Raw genomic sequence first — 23,364 nt, forward strand, 5'->3', positions numbered from 1 at the left:
TTCACTCACCCCCTTCTTCCCTGGTGGTGGTGGGGGACATTTTGTGGTTCGTCTCGGGTGCCAGAATGTCTTGGGCCGACCCTGCGGTTAACCACAAGCTGTAGTTGAACTGTCTCCTATGGTTTGCAGCTTACGGTTTAGATACCACCCCATATAGGCAGATAGATGATATGTGATGCATTAAAACAGTGACACTCTGCAGTTGAGGTTCACTTTCCACATTCAGCAGAAACACAAAGCATCCATTCTTTTGCTGCGTTTGCATTTTTCTGTAGCATCTGTTATAATGTAGTGGATTTATCTGACCGTTCTCGATCACTCCGGCAGGCAGCAGATGGGCACAACAGATCGCGTGGGTGTGACTTATGAGGCTTGCGGAGGAACAAGTGAACTGAAATGCCATCAGGCCTGATTCTGGAATATTGGCTGGTGCCCAAGGACGTCCCTCTCAAAGCAACACGTGGAGAATAATCTTCCCAAGGTGAAGATAAAGTAGCACACTGCTCTAGCAGTCAAAGGGTGCAGCTTGATTATGCAATCACTTTACTGCGGCTGGGTGCTGATATTCAGGAGGTACTGTATATACCTTATAAGCTGACTTTTTCAGCACATTTTTTGGTGCTGAAAAAGCCCCGCCCCCACACCCCGGCTTATACTCGAGTGAGGTGGGCGGCAGTAGAGGGACAAGCGGCGAGAAAGGAGCCCTTTCTCGCCGCTGGTCCCGCTGCCGCCGCCTGTAATGACAGACAGGGCTGTCTTTAGCAGATGCGGCGCCGGGGTGCAAATATCCACCCAGGGCCCCCAAATTACCACATAGTGTTGGGGTGGCCATAGCTGCGCACTGCCAACCATCTGGGGGGAGGGCACGACTCCCTCATGCTGCTGCGGTAGAGTGATCCCCGCAGAGGCTTGGGAGTGAAGTTGCACCCCTCCCAAGCCTCTGTGGGAGGAGAGCGCAGCTTCCCTCCCAAGTCTCCTCGGGAGGAGAGCGATCCCTTGGGAGGATTAGGAGGGAAGCTGCGTGCCCGCCCCCCTTGTGGTTGGCAGGGTGCAGCTGGTGGGTGTGCAGGGAAGGGGGAGGCCGCCAGCAAAGCCACGCAGCTCCCCTACTTGCTGGGGCGCCCCTGAGAGGCCGGCGCCCTGGTGTGATGCACCACTAAGCCCTATGGATAAGACAGCTCTGAGGGCAGGCACAGGAGCTGCAGTTGGGAGGGGTGCTGCGCTGCGCCTCTCCGAACCGCAGCTCCTATGCCTGCTCTTGCAAGCAGGGGAGGAACGAGCATCCTGAAAGGGCTGCTTTCGGGCTGCTCCTTCCTCTGCTGCTGCCAACAGCGGCATTGTTTTGGACAATGAAGACTAACTGCTGTACTAATGTCACAACCTGTTCTGTTGTACCTTTGTGACAAGCTGGCCTAGGTGAGCATGTCAACACAGCATTGTTTAGACCAATGCCACTCTATTCAAACAGCCATCACTGTTCAATGTGGCAAAGAAGTGCCACATGGGTAGGCAAAATAAGGCTCGGAGGCTGGATCCGGCCAAATCGCCTTTTCAATCCGGCCCATAGACGTCTGGGAATCAGAGTAGAATGTGTCCTTTTATTTAAAATGCATCTCTGGGTTATTTGTGGGGCATAGGAATTTGTTCATTTCCCCCCCCCCCAAAAAAATATAATCTGCCCCCCCACAAGGTTTGAGGGACAGTGGACCGGCCCCCTGCTGGAAAAGTTTGCTGACCCCTGGCTAGCATCAGGGTTTGCTCCAGAGGGTGGCAAGGTTGGGCATTTGCTAGGGCCCCCAAATCAGCAGAGGGCCCACTTTGCACAGAATATCCAATGAGACTGGATCCAGCTTCACATTTAAAGCAGTATCATACCACTGTCATGGCTTCCCCCAGTTATGGGAACTGTAGTTTGCTAAGGGTGCGGAGAGTTGTTAGGAGACCCCTATTCCCCTCATAGAGTTACAGAATGGTTTAACAATTAGTCCCTCTTCCCCCACAGGGAACTCTGGGAATCATAGTAGCTTTGTGAGGGGAAGGAAGAGGGGGGGGGTCTCATAACAGCTCTCAGCAGCCTTAGCAAACTACAGTTCCCAGGATTATTTGCAATATCCACACTACATAATTGGCATTAAAACACCAGTCCCAGAAGGAAATGGGGAAGTAAACAGAAGGAGAAAGAGACAGAACATGCAGAAAAAGCAATGATTATATGGCACCCCTGCTACCACTGAAAACGGGGGGGGGGGGGTGTTCGCATCCAAAATGCATATGTTAAGTGCATGAATTGCAAGAGCTGTAGAACTCTGATGTCATACACACTGTGGCAGGTAGGTAGCAGTGTTGCTCTGCCGTAGTCGAAACAAACAAACAAAAATCCTTCCAGTAGCACCTTAGAGACCAACTAAGTTTGTCATTGGTATGAGCTTTCGTGTGCATGCACACTTCTTCAGATACACAGACCTTCAGATGCACACTTAGTATCTGAAAAAGTGTGCATGCACATGAAAGCTCATACCAATGACAAACTTAGTTGGTCTCTAAGGTGCTACTGGAAGGACTTTTTTTATTTTGTTTCAACTCTGTGGCAGTTATGGCAGATAGTTGAACAGTCTTAACTGTTGTGCTGCTGTCTGCCTCAGTGAGTCTGTAACAATTTAATCTATGTAAGATGTATGTATTAGCAATTTAAGAAAACATCCACCTGCATTGTATATTTAATCTGCAACTGCAAGTACAGTACACTAAGTAAAAGTAATTCGTTCTTTAAACTTTAAACACAGAGTGTTTTGCGTAGTTTTTATAGGAGGGAGCTAATTAAAGGCTCCAACGACCCGGGCTCTCTTCCTCAAAACTCTGCAAATGAGAACTAGAGTCTTAATTCCCACAAAAAAAAAGCTTTCCAAGCTGGAAAGTGAAAGTTTCCTAGAAATGAAAAGAAAGAAGACGAAAGCGGAAGAATAGAGCAATTTAAAAATACAATATTAAATCTAATTACAGTCGATAGAATAGGGTGGGTCCTAAAATATCTGAGGTGTCTAATTATTATTATTATTATTTATTATTTATTCCCCGCCCATCTGGCTGGGTTTCCCCAGCCACTCTGGGCGGCTTCCAATAGAAATATTAAAATACAATAATTTATTAAACAGTAAAAGCTTCCCTAAACAGGGCTGCCTTCAGATGTCCTCTAAAAGTCTGGTAGTTGTTTTTCTCTTTGACATCTGGTGGGAGGGCGTTCCACAGGGCAGGCGCCACCACCGAGAAGGCCCTCTGCCTAGTTCCCTGCAACTTGGCATCTCGCAACGAGGGAACCGCCAAGAGGCCTTTGGTGCTGGACCTCAGTGTCCGGGCAGAATGATGGAGGTGGAGACGCTCCTTCAGGTATACTGGACAGAGGCCATTTAGGGCTTTAAATGTAAGCATCAACACTTTGAATTGTGCTCGGAAACGTACTGGGAGCCAATGTAGATCTTTCAAGACCGGTGTTATGTGGTCTTGGCGGCCGCTCCCAGTCACCAGTCTAGCTGCCGCATTAAAGAGAAACCCTAAATGTTGCTTCTGTCACCAAGTTCCGTCAACTCAAGAGGAAGCCTTAAGGCTTTGGTAATCTGTTCAACTCTCTCAACCTCCCATCTGCAATACAGAAAGTGACGCAGACCGGCCTTAACAGGTCTGTTGTAAGGATTATTGATTAAAACGTAAAGCACTATATCAGTGACAGGTATTGTTTTTAATTTAATAACTGAAAGTTTTAATAAATGAAATTAAACACTTTCTTCTTTAATAGCTTTCTAGCCCACTTCTTAGGATATAGACCCTCATAACATGGATTGTATTATACTATATATTTAAAGGATGTTCTGACTATCGGTCGAATAAAGTATATTGATTGATTGATTGATATTTAAAGGAGTCTGTTCTTTACTTGTTGGTTGCATTAAACCCAGGGTAGGGAATCTGCCTCTCTAGATGCTGGGCTACTGTTAGGTCTAGTAAGGTACTTCAAGATCCATTGATGCAGATTTTTCAGGAGAAAAAAACCCAGTCAAATGTAGGGGTTCAGAGTGTGAGCTATGGTGAACCACAAAGACCTGGAATAGAATCTCACTGCTGCCTTCAATAAAAGATCCCAAAGAGGGGGAATGTCTCCCCCCCCCCAAAAAAATCCTTCGTTCCTTCTTCCCTGCCCCACATATTTACAAGGTAGTCTTCCTGGGACCTTTCTGTCTGCGATGGTTTCAACTGGCAATCCTGAGGATTGCGACTGGGCCCTTATGCACAAAATGTTGGATGCTGCCTTAAACCCAACCAGCCCCCTGGTCCATCAACATGGTGCCCATCCCATACCCGCTTTATGCACCTCACTGGATGTGGTCAGTGGATATCAGGTTTATATACAAGAACCAAGTTGGTCCTGGAAGCCTGAAGTCAGTCTACCCGTGCCTGTTAGAATGGATGCATATTTCTGGCAGCCAAGGAAGGTGACTGATGATGCAGCTCACAAGGTGTCATTGAAAGAGAATTGTAAACACATTCAAATTGTTGGCATCAAGCACTTAATCAGATGGAAAACCTGATATCTCTTGGCAGTTGAGACAACTCACTTAGCAAGATATACTTTGGAGAACACAGCTAGAGGGGAATCGATGCTGGTAAGTCAGCATGAATGCAGTTAGCCCGTGGGTTTAATTTTCTATAGCATTCTTTACAAAACACTTCCAGTGGAATATTGGTTATTCAGCTGAATGATGCACCAGAAAAGCTTAACCATCTACTTATGAAGTGTCAATTATTATTTATTTAATTTCTATACCGCCCTATACCCAAAGGTCTCCTTAGCATGAGATATGAGATATTTGCTTTCTCCTGTTGACTTCTACGGTTACCAATTATGCAGTGCCAAAAGGCGCATTTTGAAATATTTTTGCAGAAAGGACAAACATTACACAGAAAACTCAACTCTCTTCCACCCCTCCACCGTTCTGGCAGGGGTGGGGGTGTTTGTCAACCCCACAAGAGTCAATGGAGTGGGGGGCATGGGGCACTAGTGCAATTATTTCAATCCGACACAGAATTTATAAATAAACCGTATATTACAGTGTAAAAAATATATACAAGGGCAAGTTGCTGGTGTTGCATTCCGAGTTTACTTGCCTGGAAAACACTGCTTGTGTGCTATAAATCTGATAATCCTTAATCATTTCTAGACCCATGCTATTTTTCAAAAGTAATATCTATACCATGATGCTGCATAATCTTGTAATCTTAATCTTATTCTATAATGTAATATTTTGCCAGCAAGTTTCAGACATCCATTTTTAAAATAATAATATTTGTGTCTAATTCTTAGCTAGGAAAAATCCTTATTTGAAGGGAACAGCTCACACCAGGAAACCTATTATTACACATGGGCTAACGCCAAAGTCTAGGGGTTGCGTTGTACAGGAGTGTCTTACAGGAAAATTCTCAGGCAGGACCTGATCTGTCACAGTCTGCTATCCAGGCACAATCTGCAGATGGACAACACCAAGGCCCCTGACTCCCCCTCCTTGGAATTCCTTAAACTCGGCTTGGTCCAGGCATCACTTCAAATAGAAGACTGTCCTCTAAGTGCCTTTCAAAACAGGGACTGTTAAGTAGGACACGTAGCCACTCTTGACTTGGGTGGGAGAAAAAGGTTGCCACTGGGGCGTAGTTGACGCAGTTGACAATGGAATTCTTTCTTTGCGGAGGTGGCATGAGCCATGGCTGCAAAGCAAAAATGTCCCTTTGCATCTTTGGCTTGAATTAGGAGGCACAGGCTGGCTTGAGTTCAAGCGACGGCTGCAAAGGAACAAAGAACATGCTTAGGGCGTGCTCTCAATTCTATGACATTGAGTCATCTGGCACCATTGTAATGTCAGGAGACCGGCCGGTGGGTGGCCTGCAGGGAGGTAAGGTCCAGATCAGGCCTGCTGGCCAGATCCTGTTCCCTTGTTCCCAGTTTATCCTGTGATCCCAGCCATGCGCAACCTGTTTACTTTGCAAAGAAGTGCAAGTACCGGTATTGCAAAACACCAAAAAGCCTTCAGTTTTCAAATAAAACCAAGCCTTGGAACCTGATAGGTGCCAACCCCCTGGGTGCCCGATCACCCACAAAATTCCCCATGAAGGGGGCGGGCACCCACAGATTTCAGCACCAGGGCCATGCACACTGTGTGGCAGCATGGCTTTTTCTCAGGGGTGGTCCATGACTTTTTGCTGCTGTAGGCAAAATGTCATGCCCCACCCCTGATTTGGGCCCCTTTCCTGCCCCTGCTATCACGTCTGCGCTAACACCGGCTCCCTCACTGCAACTGCCATAATGCAGTGACAACATCGCAAGTGCAGTTATTAGCAGTGAAGGCAAGGGCACTGTGTCTGCAGTGATCTGGGCAAAGGCAGTAGGGCAACAGGGTAGGTAGTGGTGTAACAAGGGTGGGGGGAGTCGGATCTGCCACCTGAAACAAATTGCTTCACCCAGAGGCTAACTTCTAATTACGCCATGCTTGGGAGTGCACTGTTAAGAGAGCTGAGGGCATTTCCCTCCCTGGTAGGCAAGACAGAAGCGTTCCAACTCCCAACTAAATCACTGCATCTCCGAGCAGGCGGAGGGCAACAGCACAGCAGAAGATTGCGCGGGCTCACACCCCCTTCCACCTCTTACAGCAAGCAGAAATCCAACAGGTGCAGCTCTGCCATCCCTTCTCCCGCGGTGCTGGCGGAGGGGAAAGCTGTCCCGCCTGAATCTCTGCCCGTCCTAAGGAAATTGGCATATACAAACAAACAGACAAAGAGGGACAAGGAGCAACCAGGTCGTGTCCGGGACCGGCAGCTCTCCAAGGGGTTCAGATCCTTGGAGTGGCCACACCCTTCTGCTAGAAGCAGGGCTTGGAGGAGGAGGCCGGACTAGAGCCCGCGGCCCCCTCTGGTGAAGGCGGGCCTGCAACCCCGGACCCATCGGGATGCACCACTCTGCGCCCTCGCAGGCGGGGCTGGGCAAGAGGCGGTGGCAAACGCCGCCAATTTAAGGACCACGATGCGCCCTCGGCCTCGGCGCCTCCTTCATCCTCTCGGGCGGCGACGGCAGCCCGCGATGGAGCCCCCGGAGCCGGGCTTGTTGTGTCGGCTGCGGAGCCGGCTTGCGCGCCGTGCGCCCTGGCTGTGCCACGGCTTCTCCAGCCCCAGGGCGCCGGGGCCGAAGCGGCGTCTGCTGGCGGCCGGGCTGTCCTGCTGCACCGTGCTGGCCTTGTACGCCGCCAGCAGCCCGCGGGACCTGCCGCCCGTGTGGGGCCGCGGCAACGACGAGGGCGACGAGCCGGTGACGGTCCTCATGTGGTGGGAGCCCTTCGGGGAGAGCCAGCGCTTGGGCGGCTGCGAGCGCCGCTTCGGCATCCGCGCCTGCAACGTCACCACCGACAGGGGGCGCCAGTTGGAGGCGCAGGCTGTCGTCTTCCACCACAGGAACCTCATCACCAGCGGCCTCAGGCACCTGCCCCGGGTTAGACCCCCTGGGCAGCGCTGGGTGTGGATGAACTTAGAGTCACCCACACATACCCAAGGCCTCCAGGACCGGGTGGGCATCTTCAACTGGACCATGTCCTACAGGGTGGACTCGGACGTCTTCGTACCCTACGGGTACCTCCGCCCCAGCCAGACCCCTGCCCCGCACCTCTCCATGCCCAGGAAGACCAAGCTGGTGGCCTGGGTCATCAGCAACTGGAACGAAGGGCAGGCCCGCGTCCGCTACTACCGCCAGCTGATGGACCACCTCCCCATCGACGTCTACGGTGCCCACGGCCTAGAGCTGAAGGACAACAGTGTGCTCAAGACCGTCTCTGAGTACAAGTTCTACTTGGCCTTTGAGAACTCCCAACATCCCGACTACATCACTGAGAAGCTCTGGAGGAACGCCTTCACGTCCTGGGCAGTGCCCGTCGTGCTTGGCCCCGCCAGGTCCAACTACGAGCTTTTCATCCCCTCCGATTCTTTCATCCATATCGACGACTTTGCCGGTCCCAGGCAGCTGGCCCTTTACCTGAAATTCCTAGATCAAAACAAGAGCCGCTACCAGAGCTATTTTGCCTGGAGGAAGCGTTACGACGTGCACGTGACGTCCTTCTGGGAGGAACACAGCTGCAGGGTTTGCGACGCAGTCAGGACTGCGGGCAAGCAAGCCAAGACCATCCAGAATCTAGCCACCTGGTTTGAGAGTTGACCCCCGTGTGGGGTTAGCTGGGGTTTCTTCTTGGTGTAATTAAGGGGAGTATGTGATGGGACAACAAGGGCCTGGGGTGGCAGGTTCTTGTACAGATATCTACACCAAAAAAGGTATATCCTTGGAGTTTTGTCTAAAGGCAAATGTGCAAGTTTGGGTTGCTTGCCTCATGGAGAGTCGGAAAGGATGTTGGGTCTTTTCAGTGCTGATTTCATTAAGTACCCATGGCAGGGTTTGGATAGGAGACCAGCATTTTAATGATTCTGTGTGTAATTCCCCCAGTTCTTTGAAAGCTAGCACTTTAGTTCTTGCTGATGTACTATAATTTTTTAATTATAATTATCGGTAAATGCAATTCCTCTGTCTACAAACACACACACACACCTGAATTGCAAAACGTAATAGCCCCAGAAGGACTCTGCCAAATAATTTTGCCAAACATATAGCTCAACAGTGATTTTTCAGGGTGTTTTTGAGGTGGTGACTTTTCACAAGTAGACTTGTGGCATGATGATGCCCGATCTTGAGCATGGCCAGCCAGTTTGGGGATGGTGACTTTCCAGCTCCAGGCTCCGCCAATATTTTTAAGCTTTTCCATTTCACCGTGACCCATGATGGCCGATCACTGATTGATGGTTCCAGGAGCCTAACCATGGTGACTAAATTCCCTGGTAATGTCAGAATGTAATCTCACCATGTATGCACTGCAGGTAAATGATTGCATAACCAAAGACCAGTGATACTATCTTACCTGTTACCAAATGGTAATTGCAGATTCAGGACATTGAAATATGTGAACTTATTTTGAGCTTACCGTACTACCTTGGAGAGAAGTTGTTGTTGTTGTTTAGTCGTTTAGTCGTGTCCGACTCTTCGTGACCCCATGGACCATAGCACGCCAGGCACTCCTGTCTTCCACTGCCTCCCGCAGTTTGGTCAAACTCATGTTCGTAGCTTCGAGAACACTGTCCAACCATCTTGTCCTCTGTCGTCCCCTTCTCCTAGTGCCCTCAATCTTTCCCAACATCAGGGTCTTTTCCAAGGATTCTTCTCTTCTCATGAGGTGGCCAAAGTATTGGAGCCTCAGCTTCACGATCTGTCCTTCCAGGGAGCCCTCAGGGCTGATTTCCTTAAGAATGGATAGGTTTGATCTTCTTGCAGTCCATGGGACTCTCAAGAGTCTCCTCCAGCACCATAGGAGAGAAGTGGGCAAGCTTATTGGGAGAGCTTCATTATGGAGAGAAGTGGGCAAGCTTATTGGGGGGGGGGGACGAAGCTTATCCACTACTACAGATCTTCTACAGTATGACAACACAGTATGTGTGTGTTCAGGCACACACTTATGGTGAAGTTACAGGTAGGTAGCCGTGTTGGTCTGAGTTGAAACAAAATAAAAAAATTCCTTCAGTAGCACCTTAAAGACCAACTACCCAGTAAGTTTTTATTTTGGTATGAGCTTTCGTGTGCATGCACACTTATGGTGAAGACAGACATCATAATACATAAATCTCACCTGACTTTTCAACTTTCCGATACCTGTGAATCAAACACTGGCTGAGCCATCAGCCTTCCCCAGCCCCCCATTGCCAGGTTTTTGGAGGACTACGTTTTGAATTTAAAATATTAAGTGCCAAATTCATGTTTCTGTGTTCATCCATTATATATATATCTTAATGCTCTGAAATGAGAGAAGTGTATTGCACCACAGTGTGCATGGGCATACCCAGGACCAAAGCTAGGGGGGGGCACACCAGCCATGCCCCCAGCCACGCCCCCAGCCACCTGATTGGCTAGCTGGCAATGACGTGGCCAGGATCCCCCAGGAGGCATGGTCAACGTCCACGCCCCCCAGAGAAAAGGGGGCCATTTGCAAGGCAGCACAAAGAGCCACCCGCGCTTGCACTCCTGCCTCGCCCGCTCCTTTAACGGCAGCGGTGACTAAAACGAGGCAGCAGTAGCGAAGCTGCCTCCGTTGAAGGAAACCTGGACTTGGGCTAACTTCAGTCCACACTCTTTCAAGTCACAGCGAGCACAGCACAGAAAGTGCTGCCCCACAATGCTCCACGGCACTTCATTATGCAAATGAGGTGCCACGGAGCATTGTGGGGCAGCACTTTCTGTGCTGTGCTTGCTGTGACTTGAAGGAGTGTGGGCTGAAGTTAGCCCAGGTCCAGGTCCAGGTTTTTTTCAACGGAGGCAGCTTTGCTGCCGCTGCTACCGTTTCACTTCAGCCAAGCAGGCTGAGGCGGAGCGCAGCAGGCAGCGTCCCTGCCTGTCCTCTCCAGCAGCCCTGCTTCTAGGGGGGCAGCTGCCCCCCCTGCCCCATGCTGGGTACACCCATGACAGTGTGCCTTCTTCTACAAACTTGTGGACCTCTTTCTTCCTACCGCAAGGACCTTGAGAGCACAAGGTACATGCGTACTGAAAGTAAGGGTGCTTTCAAAGTAGATCTGCTGGTTTACAAGTCAAGTATCATATCTGTCTTCATATTTAGTTTGGTGGCAGAGCCCAGTAGTGCCCTGTATGTATGGAGAGAGGAGCACATAGCTCAGTGACCGAACACATACTTCGCATGCAGAACATCTCAGGTTCAATACATGGTATATCTCCAGTTTTAGAAAGGACCAGGAAGCCAGTGAAAGTTTCTAGTCAACAGTATATGTTGACAATAATGAATTACTGGTAGATTAACCAGCTACTGTGCGTATCTGACTTGGCAGCTTCCTTTGTGTTTTCATGGATTCGTGTTTGAGCTGCTGTGGTTATTGTACACACAGACAAATCTGCGTCGGCAACTTTTTCCCTAGGTGTAAAAACATGAATCACACTCCTAAAGATGGTTTTAATAGCAATGAGCCCAAACTAAGCCTTTCTCTGTGAACCCTCAGAGAAATCCCAGCAGGCAAGAATTGCACAGACACATGCACAAGCACACAAAAAGGTGTGGGTGTCATGACTAACAAACAGCCCTTTCGAGTATAAAGTATTTCTTTCACTAAAAATAACTAGTTGTGCCCAGGGAGAAAAGTGAAGAGAGACAAAACAGGAAGAAATGCCTTCGGCGCCTGAGCTGGGAGTTTTGTATTTGTTTACAGGCATTTGTGTAATTTCCCCCATGTTCTCATAAGAGGGGAAAATTTGACTTGATCTGTGACTTCATCAGAACTTTTAAATTTTATTTTAGTATCATGAGCCTGTATTGTGCAATGATTAATCTGCAAAACTCAAAATACAGTACCGTGATTGACAGGTGCTATGCAAGTCAGGAAAGTTCCCAATTTATATTCATTTTGAACTTTGCCTATCTGCAAATGGAGAATGTGGGTTTTTAGGGGCATTGTTCTGTGGGGCTCAGAAGAGGAAAAAGTATGAATATATATATTTGGTTTTTAAAGGCAGGGAGCCTTTTCTCCAGAAATGCAATCAGGTCATGATGGAGAGAGGGAGTACCTTTTGCATCAGCTGTAGGAATTACACCACCTACAGACCAATTTTCCATGTGGTTAAAGAAAGTCAAAAAAATCCCAGTGGCTAAGCATTTGGTGCAGTCTCTTAAGAATTTGGAAGATTCCCCCGCCCCGCCACCCCCATCAAGGAGCTGAAACATTGAAGCAAAATAAAAAAATTCCTTCAGTAGCACCTTAAAGACCAACTAAGTTTATATTTTGGTATGAGCTTTCGTGTGCATGCACACTTCTTCAGATATTTTGCTTCGACTCAGACCAACACGGCTACCTACCTGTAACTGAAACATTGAATTAAGGATAAATAAGCCAGAGCTAAAACAAAGTGTTGCAATGTGACATGTTGTCCTTGACTCTGCCACCTATACCGTGTTTCTCATATTATAAGACATGTCTTATATTTATTTTTTCCTAAAAAACACACACTATGGCTTATTTTCAAGGGATGTCTTATTTTTTTCCTCCTCCTCCTGCTGCGGCCGGCATTGCTGTTGCGCCTATCACTATGTCTTATTTTCGGGGTATGGCTTATATTCCTTGAATGCTTAAAAATTCTGCTATGACTTATTTTATGGGTATGTCTTAAAATATGAGAAACAGGGTACTGTAAAAGGTTATCTGCCATCAGGAAAGCTGGATGGCGATGTGCACTCAGTGCTGCACCCTAGTGTTCATGTTGAAAAGTGCATTCTAATCCACATTGGTAACTGGAGGAAGTCTGCTTATGTGCACAGATTCCCTTTGCTGAATCAGGGTGATATAAATTCCATGCAGCATCAGGAGATGCAATTATAAATGGTTATAATTGGGTGCATAGAATTCTGCTGTATGGCGTCCTTGTATAAAACATGCACTAAACCTTATTTCTTTCTGTTGTGACTTGTTTGGCAAAATGACCTGTTAGGAAGTCCTGTTGTTTATTTCTGACATGTATGTCTTAAAGCAGTATGGGAGTGATTCTTTTTAAAAAATTGACTGAGGCATCTCAATTAACTGGACCAACTGAGAGACAAATTCATATGGTCCTGTATTTTTTTTATTAAAAAAAATGCATTTCTGATGCATGTAACTCAGGTTATTTTATATTTGCTGTCATTCTGATCCAAATTTGAAAACAGATATTTTTATATTTGCAGACCTATTTCTGATAAGATGACAATAAAATAAGTTAAACGAAGCATATTAAGATGTGTGTTCCCTTTCTCTCATTTTTGTTCCTTTCCCTTAAACATTTGCGATAGGTTTGGAAGTCTCTTTTTTTTAGTTATTATTCAACCGGTGAGTGGGAAGGTTGTTCTCTCCTGCCCCTTTCCTCCGTCAAATGCAAACAGCTTGAACACTGTTTCATTGAGCTGTCGTGGCCTGTGATGGGTTTTTTCAGCAACCAGACTTCAGAAAGTTTGAAGGTGGCATTATTTACGCATCCGCTTCTGAGAGAAGCACCACCGTTTTTTGCTCAAGTAGCGGCAACTATTGATTGCCCCTGCCTTATCAAAAGCAAGCCTGTTCTCACCCTCGATTTTTGGACTTCTAATAAATTCCTTTCGTTGTTGCTCCTTAAATTTAATCCGTGAATGGGGACTGTGTGCAATGAAGAGAGAAAGCTGAAACGAGAAGGACTTTGGTTACAGAGTTCCACTGGGAGGAGCGGGGGGGGGGGGGATCAGCCTCATAAAGGTGGGTTTAAAAGGGAAATCATGGGTCAATAAAAGGTTCATTGCCATGTTCCCACCTGCACATGAAAGCCTTCCGAATCAGTCCCTTTATCTGATTGTTGGAATTCTTCTCAAGCCATAGCCCCTGCCTCTACAACCCATACCCCACACATCCTGTTTCCCACCTTATAAGTTTATCCCTCGCTTGCCTGTGTCCTTAAACTCTGGCAATGGTTCTGGGTTGTCTAGATCAGGGGTCAGCAACCTTTTTCAGCCGTGCGCCGGTCCACCGTCCCTCAGACCATGTGGTGGGCCGGACTATTTTTTTGGGGGGGGGTGAATGAATTCCTATGCCCCACAAATAACCCAGAGATGCATTTTAAATAAAAGCACACATTCTACCCATGTAAAAACACCAGGCAGGCCCCACAAATAACCCAGAGATGCATTTTAAATAGAAGGACACATTCTACTCATGTAAGAACACGCTGATTCCCGGACCGTCCGCGGGCCAGATTTAGAAGGCGATTGGGCCGCATCTGGCCCCCGGACCTTAGGTTGCCTACCCCTGATCTAGATGGAGAACAGAGGGTGGGGGGCGTGTCAAAAGTAAATAGGTTTGGTTTTTAAAAAATGGTTCTTTGCTATGAGGAACAGTTGAAGGAGCTGGGTATGTTTAGCCTGGAAAAGAGGAGACTGGGAGGAGATAGGTTGGCCATCTTTAAATATCTCAAGGGCCGTCACAGGGAAGATGGAGCAAACTTGTTCTCTCCTGCTCTGGAGGGTAGGATCTGAACCAACAATGGCTTCAAGTTACAAGAAAGGAGATTCAAACTAAACATCAGGAAGAACCTTCTGACAGTAAGAGCTGTTTGACAGTGGAGTGGTCTCCCTGGGGAGGTTGTGGACTTTCCGTTCTTGAAGGTTTTTAAGCAGAAGTTGGCTGGCCGTCTGTCAGGGATGCTTTAGCTGGCATTCCTGCATTGTAGGGGGTTGAACTAGATGACCCTTGGGGTCCCTTCCAGCTTTACAGTTCTATGATTCTGACAATTGGGTGCATGCTCTGGGGTTCACAATTGTTTCTTTGCGGCTGCACTTGCGCTGTTCCACACCTGCCGCCCTGGAAACACCTGCATTCTGCCTTTCTTTGTGGAATCAGTAATTTGGAGTGAGATAAGACTGTTAATCACCTACCCGGATGAACACATTACGGTCTGGGTGTAATTTAAAGTTTGCTTTCTGAGCAAACATGGGGCAGTAAAGTGCCGGTAAATCAAATGGGGAAAAGTTTATTTGAACCTCAAATGCTTTCCTTAGTAAATACGATAGGCAGCCGAGTCATATCTTACATGGCACCAGAAAAACTAAGAATGGTGCTGAGTATTGCAGTACTGTATTGCGGTATTGCAACCCGAAGCACGGAGAGGTGCGATGCAAGTTGTGATCACGATGCAAGAAGGAAATGCATACTGTACATGTTCTCTTTTTTAAAAAAAATATTTTTAAAATTAATTTTCTGTTTTACATTTTAGAATATTCACCTGAAAATATCAATGACTTCCCTTCCTCTCTTTCCATGGTTCATTTTGCACAACATAAACCCCTGCATATTTTATATAAACTAAACCATTCAGCATTCCATTATTGCATCAATAAAAACTTATTAACACTGTTGCCCACATTTTCAATTTTCCTCCATATATTCAATAAACACTTGCCAACTTTCTTTAAACGTATGTTCTTCTTGTTCTCTTATTCCAATCAATTCCAAAAGCATACCATACACGGTCAAAGGCATTGTATATAGATGGTATGATTTGGAGCATCAAACCTGCAAAGGTACAACTTTCAACGGAAATGTCTTATCTGCATTTGGCTGGAGATGGTACTGCAGAAAACAGCAGCAGGAGACTCTTTCAGGGGGTTTGGAATTTAATGGAACCACCTGCACCACCGAGGCCCGGTAGGGGCCCCAAGTTCTCCTGCCATGATTTTGCAAAGTTTTTTTTTGCAAATAAAGTCACTCAGAATCAGAAAGAGGTAGACACCACCGTGGGAGCAGGGCTGGGGCGGGAGAGTGTCACAGTCCTGTCTAGTCAAGCTGCATGTGATCAATTCCAATGTGTTACCTCCAAGGATGTGGACAGGCTGCTTGGACGAGTGAAATCAACCACCTGTTCCTTGATCCTTGCCCATCCTGGCTAATAAAAGTGAGCCGGGAAGGATTGGGCAATGGGCTCCGGGGGGTGATGAATGCTTCTGTCTGTGTGGGGGACTTCCCAGACCCTCTGAAAGAGGTGGTTATTAAACCGTTTCTTTAAAAACCATCTTTAAGACCCGGCCAATATGGCCAACCATCTCCCAGTCTCAAATTTTCATTCTTGGGTAAGGTGATTGAGCGAGTGGTTGCTGAACAACGCCTGGAGGATGCAGACCATTTGGATCCTATCCAGTTTATACACGTACAGGTGAAGCATTCAAACTTTCTTTTTGTTCATCCTGTGTGTGGCAATTATTCTGTCCGTAATGTTTCTTCCTGTCCTTGTAATATATTATGTCTCAAATCTACCATTCCTGGACAAGGTGATTGAGCAGGTGTTTGCTGAACAACTCCAGGCCTGCCTGGAAGAAGCGGACCATTTGGATCCTTTCCAGTGGGGATTCAGGCCTCACCATGGGATTGAAACTGCCTTGGTCGCGCTGGTCGATGATCTCCGGCGAGCTAGGGACAACGGTGAGAGCTGTTTTCTAGTTCTGCTGGATCTCTCAGCGGCCTTTGATACCACCGACCATGACATCCTTCTGGGGGGGCTGGGAGCTGGGGGTGCTGTTATACAGTGGTTCCGCTCTGCCCTCCTGGGCCGTGTTCAGAAAGTGGTATTGGGGGATGAGTGTTCAGACCCCTGGGTCTCTCACTTGTGGGGTGCCTCAGGGTTCTGTCCTCTCCCCCATGCTTTTTAACATCTACATGCAGCTGCTGGGAGAGATCATCAGGGGGGTTGGGCTGGGTGTTAATCAATATACAGGTGATACCCAGCTCTACCTCTCTCTCAAATCAGAACCAGTGAAGGTCCTGTGTGTCTGGAGGCGGTTGGAGGATGGATGGTGGCTAACAGATTGAGGTTGAATCCTGAACAAGACAGAAGTACTATTTCTGGGGGATAGGGAGCGGGCGGGTGTGGGGGACTCCCTGGTCCTGAATGGGGTGACTGTGCCTCTGAAGGACGAGGTGCGCAGCCTGGGAGTCATTTTGGACACACAGCTGTCCATGGAGGCACAGGTCAATTCTGTGTCAAGGGCAGCTGTCTACCAGCTCCATCTGGTATGCAGGCTGAGACCTTACCTGCCCGTGGATTGTCTTGTCAGAGTGGTGCATGCTCTGGTTGGTCTGGTCTAGACCGAGTGCTTACATTCTTATTTGACTATTTAAAGGTAAAGGGACCCCTGACCATTAGGTCCAGTCGTGACCGACTCTGGGGTTGCGGCACTCATCTCACGTTGGCCAAAGGAGCCGGCGTACAGCTTCCAGGTCATGTGGCCAGCATGACAAAGCCTCTTCTGGTGAAGCAGAGCAGTGCACGGAAACGCCGTTTACCTTCCCCCTGTAGCGGTACTTGTTTATCTACTTGCACTTTGATGTGCTTTCGAACTGCTAGGTTGGCAGGAGCTGAGACCGAGCAATGGGAGCTCACCCCGTCGTGGGGATTTGGACCGCTGACCTTCTGATCGGCAAGCCCTAGGCTCTGTGGTTTAACCCACAGCACGACCCATGTCCCCTTGACTATTTACTGACCCATTACTTTTATTGGCAGGAGATTTGAATGCCAAAGTGTAGACATCTGTACAAGGTATTGCAACCCTGAGCATGGGTAAGTGTGATAACGATGCAAGAAGGAAATGCATACTGAACATGCTCAAAGGCAGACCATGTCATTATCATGGACTGTCTTGCCAGAGTGGTGCCAGAGTGGTGTAGAGTGGTTATCTCCCGCTTGGACTACTGCAATGCGCTCTACGTGGGGCTACCTTTGAAGGTGACCCGGAAACTACAACTAATTCAGAATGTGGCAGCTAGACTGGTGATTGGGAGCAGCCGTCAAGACCACATAACACCAGTCTTGAAAGACCTACATCAGCTGCCAGTACGTTTCTGAGCAAAATTCAAACTGTTGGTGCTGACCTTTATAGCCCTAAACAGCCTCTGCCCAGTATATCTGAAGGAGTGTCTCCTCCCCCATCGTTCTGCCCGGACACTGAGGTCCAGCGCCGAGGGCCTTCTAGCGGTTCCCTCGCTACGAGAAGCCAAGTTACAGGGAACCAGGCAGAGGGCCTTCTCGGTAGTGGCATCCACCCTGTGTCTTCCCCTCAACATCATTCTGCCCAGACACTGAGGTCCAGTGCCAAGGGCTTTCTGGCAGTTCCCTCGCTGCGAGAAGCGAAGTTACAGGGAACCAGGCAGAGGGCCTTCTCGGTAGTGGCACCCTCTGATGTGGAACGCCCTCCCACCAGATGTCAAAGAGAAAAACAACTACCAGACTTTTAGAAGCTATCTGAAGGCAGTCCTGCTTAGAGAAGCTTTTAATATTTGATGAATCGTTGTATTTTAATATTCTGCTGGAAGCTGCCCAGAGTGGCTGGGGAAACCCAGCCAGATGGGCGGGGTATAAATAATATTTTTTTTTTTAAAAAAAAGAAATATTATTGTGTAGAGGGTATGATTTGGAGCATCAAACCAGACAATGGAAATGTCTTATCTGCATTTGCCTGGAAATTGTACTGTGTTTCAAGACTCTCCCTTTTCTCACCTTGGCAGATGTCATTGCCTCCCCATTGGTCCCTAGCTGTGTATATAACTTCCAGCTCTTTACTAAGAGATTCTGGACTTACTCATCTTCCCCTTTAGGCTTACTGTGACCATGCTGTTGTTTTCCTTCTTTTGTTGATTCATAACTTTCTGACGGTAAGAGCTGTTTCACTGTGGAACAGACTCCCTTGGAAAGTGGGGGACTCTCCTTCACTGGAGGTTTCAAAGCAGAGGTTGGGCAGCCATCTCTCAGGGATTCTTTAGCTGTGATTCCTGCATTGCTGGGGGGGGGGGTTGAACTAGATGCCCCTCCCAACCCTACAATTCCATGGGTCTGTGAACATCATCAGGGCATCAAGTCACTTCTCACAACCCCTGAGAAACCCCATCCCTGTCACCAGGGTGTATGCAGTCAAGTGAGGTACTGTACAACCTGCTGGAAATCTTTCTTATACACAGACCTGTTCCTCTTCTGCCTCTTGCCACCCAAACCCAAGCTGCTGAGAAGCCTTTTTGTCAGGAGTGTGGGCAGGAGTCAGGCTCTGGGGCCTGTAGTGCTTTGCAGGACTGGGACCTGCCTCAGCTTGTGCTGGAGAAGCTAGGAGTGGCCACTCAGGTGAGGCCACTTGATAACTCACTGCACCTGGTGGCAAGAGCTGGGAGGGATAAAAGCTCAGCATTTCCCTTCAGCTCTTTGCCACAGCAACGCTATCCCTGCCTTTTTGCATCTGGTCTCCTGTTCCTTGATCCTTCGCCTTGTTCCTCGACTCTTGGACCTTCGCCTTGCCGACGCCTTGATCCTTGACCCTTGGATCTTCACCTTGCTCCTTGACTCCCAGACCTTCGCCTCCGCCTTGCTCCTTGACCCTGCGACTGCCTGCTGCTGGACCCTCAACCCTGCACCTGTTCCTGCTTCTACACCACCATCTTGCCTCTGGTCCTGACGTCCTCAGCCAGGGCTTCAACCGCCCGCCGACTGGACCGTGACACTTTTACTACAATCGAGCAAGCATAGACGTTTCGTTAAATCAGCAAAGATAACACATAGGCAAAAGCCCTTTGCTTAATCACACCCCAGGCCTCTCCTCATTTTTTTGGAATTTGGGCCGGGTACAGTTCCAGAAAGGCTTTTGCCCCCCCCCCTTAATTTTTAGAAACTGAGCTTTGTGCATGCTTCCTCTCCCAGGGGAGACACCCTCCTTTCTCCCCTGCTCCACAGTCAAATTAGGACATGGGATCCTGCATCCTGTATCCACCCCTCTTTGGCGAAAAACGTAAGGAGAGATTGCTGGATCAGGCCAATGGTCCACCTAATCCAGCATTCCTTCCTGGTGTCACAGTGGTTACTCAGATCATGGAATTGAAGAGTTGAAAGGGACCCCCAACGGCCATCTAGTCTAAACCCCCTGCAATGGAGGAATCCTGCTCACAGCCATCCCTGGCTGGGCTCAAACCAGCTGGGCTCAAAACAGCAACCTACTGGTTAACAGCCACATGCACTGAGCCACTGTAATGATCACTGAGAAACACTCAGCCAGGATGCGAGCACAAGGGCAATCTCCCCACCTGCAGTTTCCAGCAACTGGTATTCAGAAGCTTTGCTGCCTCCAGCCATGAAGGTGGTCCTACCTACACTAGGGAATGGGATGGGGAGCTTGTGGCCTTTCCAGATGTTGTTAGGCTCTGGATGGGAGTTGGCGTCCTGCAACATCTAGAGAACTTCCACCCTTTCCAAACCAGGTATTTGCCGTTCTCCTGCAAGTCTACAGATGACATTCTCTGCAGATGAAGGTCCATGGCTCAGAGAGAGTTTACAGCACAGGAGAGCTTCACAGCTCTTTCTCCCCTGCTGTCCACATCAGCATGGCTTTACTGGTGTCGGATTCGTCTCTATATGTGAGGGCTCTCTTGGGGTTACCCTGAGCAGTGGTGCACCCAGAGAGCTTCATGGCTGAGGGGCATTTAAACCCTGAATTCCAACCCCTACTCCAGCACTCTAAACACCAAACCAGGGTCCCCAAACTAAGGCCCGGGGGCCGGATGCGGCCCAATCACCTTCTAAATCTGGCCCGCGGATGGTTCGGGAATCAGCATGTTTATACATGAGTAGAATGTGTCCTTTTATTTAAAATGCACCTCTGGGTTATTTGTGGGGCATAGGAATTCGATCATATTTTTTTTCCAAAACATAGTCCGGCCCCCCACAAGGTCTGAGGGACACTGGACCGACCCCCTGCTGAAAAAGTTTGCTGACCCCTGCACTATACACACTTTCCTCAGATAACGTCGCCTTTCCCCCTCTTTTGTTCTGAACTGGTAGGACTCTTCTTAGGTTTTTCAACTCTAGAGAGCTGCTGCCAGTCAGTGTAGACAACACGAGCTTCATGGCCAATGGCCTCACTCGGTATCGGACACCTTCCAATTTCTCTTTCTCCACACAATTAAGAAAGATATATATATGCAAGAGTCGGACACGACTAAACGACTAAACAACAACAAAATATATATGCATATGATCTGTATACCACCCTACATCCATAGATCCGAGGGCGGTGCGTAACATAAAATAATGGTTTCTGCAGCAGCAGCACCAAGTCCTCTTCTTCCCGACCGCCGTTCTCTCTTGCTTCGAGTGGGTTTTGCTAGTTGACATGGGCACTTAAGAGATGTGAGTGAGTGAGGGAGCAACCTTGTGATTCATGGTTAAGCCTTAACAGGTTTTATTGATTCATTAAACAGTACCGGTAAACGGTGGCTCTGCAGTCTGCAAACAGGTTTCATCTTTTCTCCCCAAACACATGAGGAAATCAACCCCCTCACAACAAATATCATTTTCCTTTTGCTTACTCTGGCACTCATTCTGCAACAATATTTGTCAAAATAGGCTGTTTCAAGGGACTCAAATATAGGACTCAAATTAGGCTGTTTAAGGGAGGTTACTTCCCCCTTTAGGATTTTTTGGTACTAAAGGAGTTGTGTGGCTTTTTTTAAAAAAATAATTTTTATTAGTTTTCAATTACAATAATCCAATAATAGCCTCATTATACCAATAATAATAATAATAATAATAATAATAATAATTTATTATTTATACCCCGCCCATCTGGCTGGGTTTCCCCAGGCACTCTGGGCGGCTTCCAACAGAAATATTAAAATACAATATTACCAATGCCAAATTATAATACAATAAATAATACCAATCGTTGAGATACCAAATTATGCAATTTAGTTGGCTTCCCATGGCTTCCCATGATGGTTTGATGATTTACTTTATTTCTGCATTCCAAAATCTATAAATTCCAATTATACTCCAGGCAAAACAACAATCCTTTATATCGCAGCTGCAGTTTTAACGACTTCCATTCATATTGACACATTAAATGATTTATACACCTACAGGTGATGCATTCAAACTTTCTTCTTGTTCATCCTGTGTGTGGCAATTATTCTGTCCGTAATGTTTCTTCCTGTCCTTGTAATAGCCTATATTATGTCTATTATCTCAAATGTACCATTCCTGGGCAAGGTGATTGAGCGGGTGTTTGCTGAACAACTCCAGGCACGTCTGGAAGAAGCGGACCATTTGGATCCCTTCCAGTCGGGATTCAGGCCTCACCATGGGACGGAAACTGCCTTGGTCGTGCTGGTCGATGATCAGCAGCTTTTGACACCATTGACCATAACATCCTTCTGGACCGTCTAGAGGGGTTGGGAGCTCGGGGCACTGTTATACAAGGGTTCCACTCCGTCCTCCTGGGCCGTGTTCAGAAAGTGGTGTTGGGGGATGAGTGTTCAGACCCCTGGGCTCCCACTTGTGGGGTGCCTCAGGGTTCCGTCCTCTTCCCCATGCTTTTTAACATCTACATGCAGCTGCTGGGAGAGATCATCACGGGGTTTGGGCTGGGTGTTCATCAGTATGCGGATGACACCCAGCTCTACCTCTCTTTCAAATCAGAACCAGTGAAGGCGGTGAAGATCCTGTGTGAGTGCCTGGAGACAGTTGGAGGATGGATAGCGGTTAACGGATTGAGGTTGAATCCTGACAAGACAGAAGTACTGTTTGTGGGGGACAGGAGGCGGGCAGGTGTGGGGAACTCCCTGGTCCTGAATGAGATAACTGTGCCCCTGAAGGACGAGGTGCGCAGCCTGGGAGTCATTTTGGACTCACAGCTGTCCATGGAGGCACAGGTTAATTCTGTGTCCAGGGCAGCTGTCTATCAGCTCCATCTGCTACGCAGACTGAGGCCCTACCTGCCCGTGGACTGTCTCGCCAGAGTGGTGCATGGTCTAGTTATCTCCCGCTTGGACTACTGCAATGCGCTCTACGTGGGGCTACCTTTGAAGGTGACCCGGAAACTGCAACTAATCCAGAATGCGGCAGCTAGACTGGTGACTGGGAGTGGCCACCGGGACCACATAACACCGGTCCTGAGAGATCTACACTGGCTCCCAGTACGTTTCCAAGCACAATTCCAAGTTTTGGTGTTGGCCTTTAAAGCCCTAAACGGCCTTGGTCCTGTATACCTGAAGAAGCGTCTCCACCCCCACCGTTCAGCCTGGACACAGAGATCCAGCGCCGAGGGCCTTTCTGGCGGTTCCCTCATTGCGAGAAGTGAGGTTACAGGGAACCAGACAGAGGGCCTTCTCGGTAGCAGCACCCGCCCTGTGGAACGCCCTTCCATCAGATGCCAAGGAAATAAGCAGCTATCTTAATTTCAAAAGACATCTGAAGGCAGCCCTGTTTAGGGAAGCTTTTAATATTTAATGCTGTATTGTTTTAATATTTGATTGGGAGCCTCCCAGAGTGACTGGGGAGACTCAGCCAGATGGGTGGGGTATAAATAAATAAATCATCATCATCATCACTATTAGTTGTTGCTGTTCTCCATTATGCCTTGGGCAGAGCTAGTGTTGTTTCAGGAGTTCTTCACTGCTGCGTCCCTGCTTCACTGTTTTGCAACTTCAGCAGCAGCTGCAAAAATCACACTGTCCCAATAAATATCCTGTTTTCACCATTTTCCTGTCAGCCTGGGAATGAGATTGAGCTGTCGAACTTCAAATAATTCAGTAATGAACCTTATCAACTCCTTGGCAAGCTCGCAGCTTTCTCTCATCCCTTCGTTCAGCCAAAGATAAGCAATTACGCTTCCAGTTAAATTAAATTCCAAGCGTTATAGCATTATTCAGTTCAGTCCGAGGATA

General features: G+C 47.9%; 1 protein-coding gene and 1 long non-coding RNA gene across 2 annotated transcripts; both read left to right on the top strand.

Moving 5' to 3' along the window:
• Positions 1-4,790: 4,790 nt before the first annotated feature.
• Positions 4,791-9,853, top strand: FUT4 (fucosyltransferase 4). Its single transcript, XM_060273873.2, has one exon. The coding sequence runs from the start codon at positions 7,061-7,063 to the stop codon at positions 8,237-8,239; it is 1,179 nt and encodes a 392-aa protein (XP_060129856.2). The 5' UTR covers positions 4,791-7,060; the 3' UTR covers positions 8,240-9,853.
• Positions 9,854-11,978: 2,125 nt separating this feature from the next.
• On the top strand, positions 11,979-12,880 carry LOC148686038 (uncharacterized). The gene is made up of 2 exons (XR_015949726.1): positions 11,979-12,072; positions 12,304-12,880. It is a non-coding gene; the product is annotated as an uncharacterized LOC148686038 (long non-coding RNA).
• The last annotated feature ends 10,484 nt before the right edge of the window (positions 12,881-23,364 follow it).

The sequence above is a fragment of the Zootoca vivipara genome, chromosome 4, assembly GCF_965207765.1.
Source record: "Zootoca vivipara chromosome 4, rZooViv2.hap1.1, whole genome shotgun sequence".
NCBI lineage: Eukaryota > Metazoa > Chordata > Lepidosauria > Squamata > Lacertidae > Zootoca > Zootoca vivipara.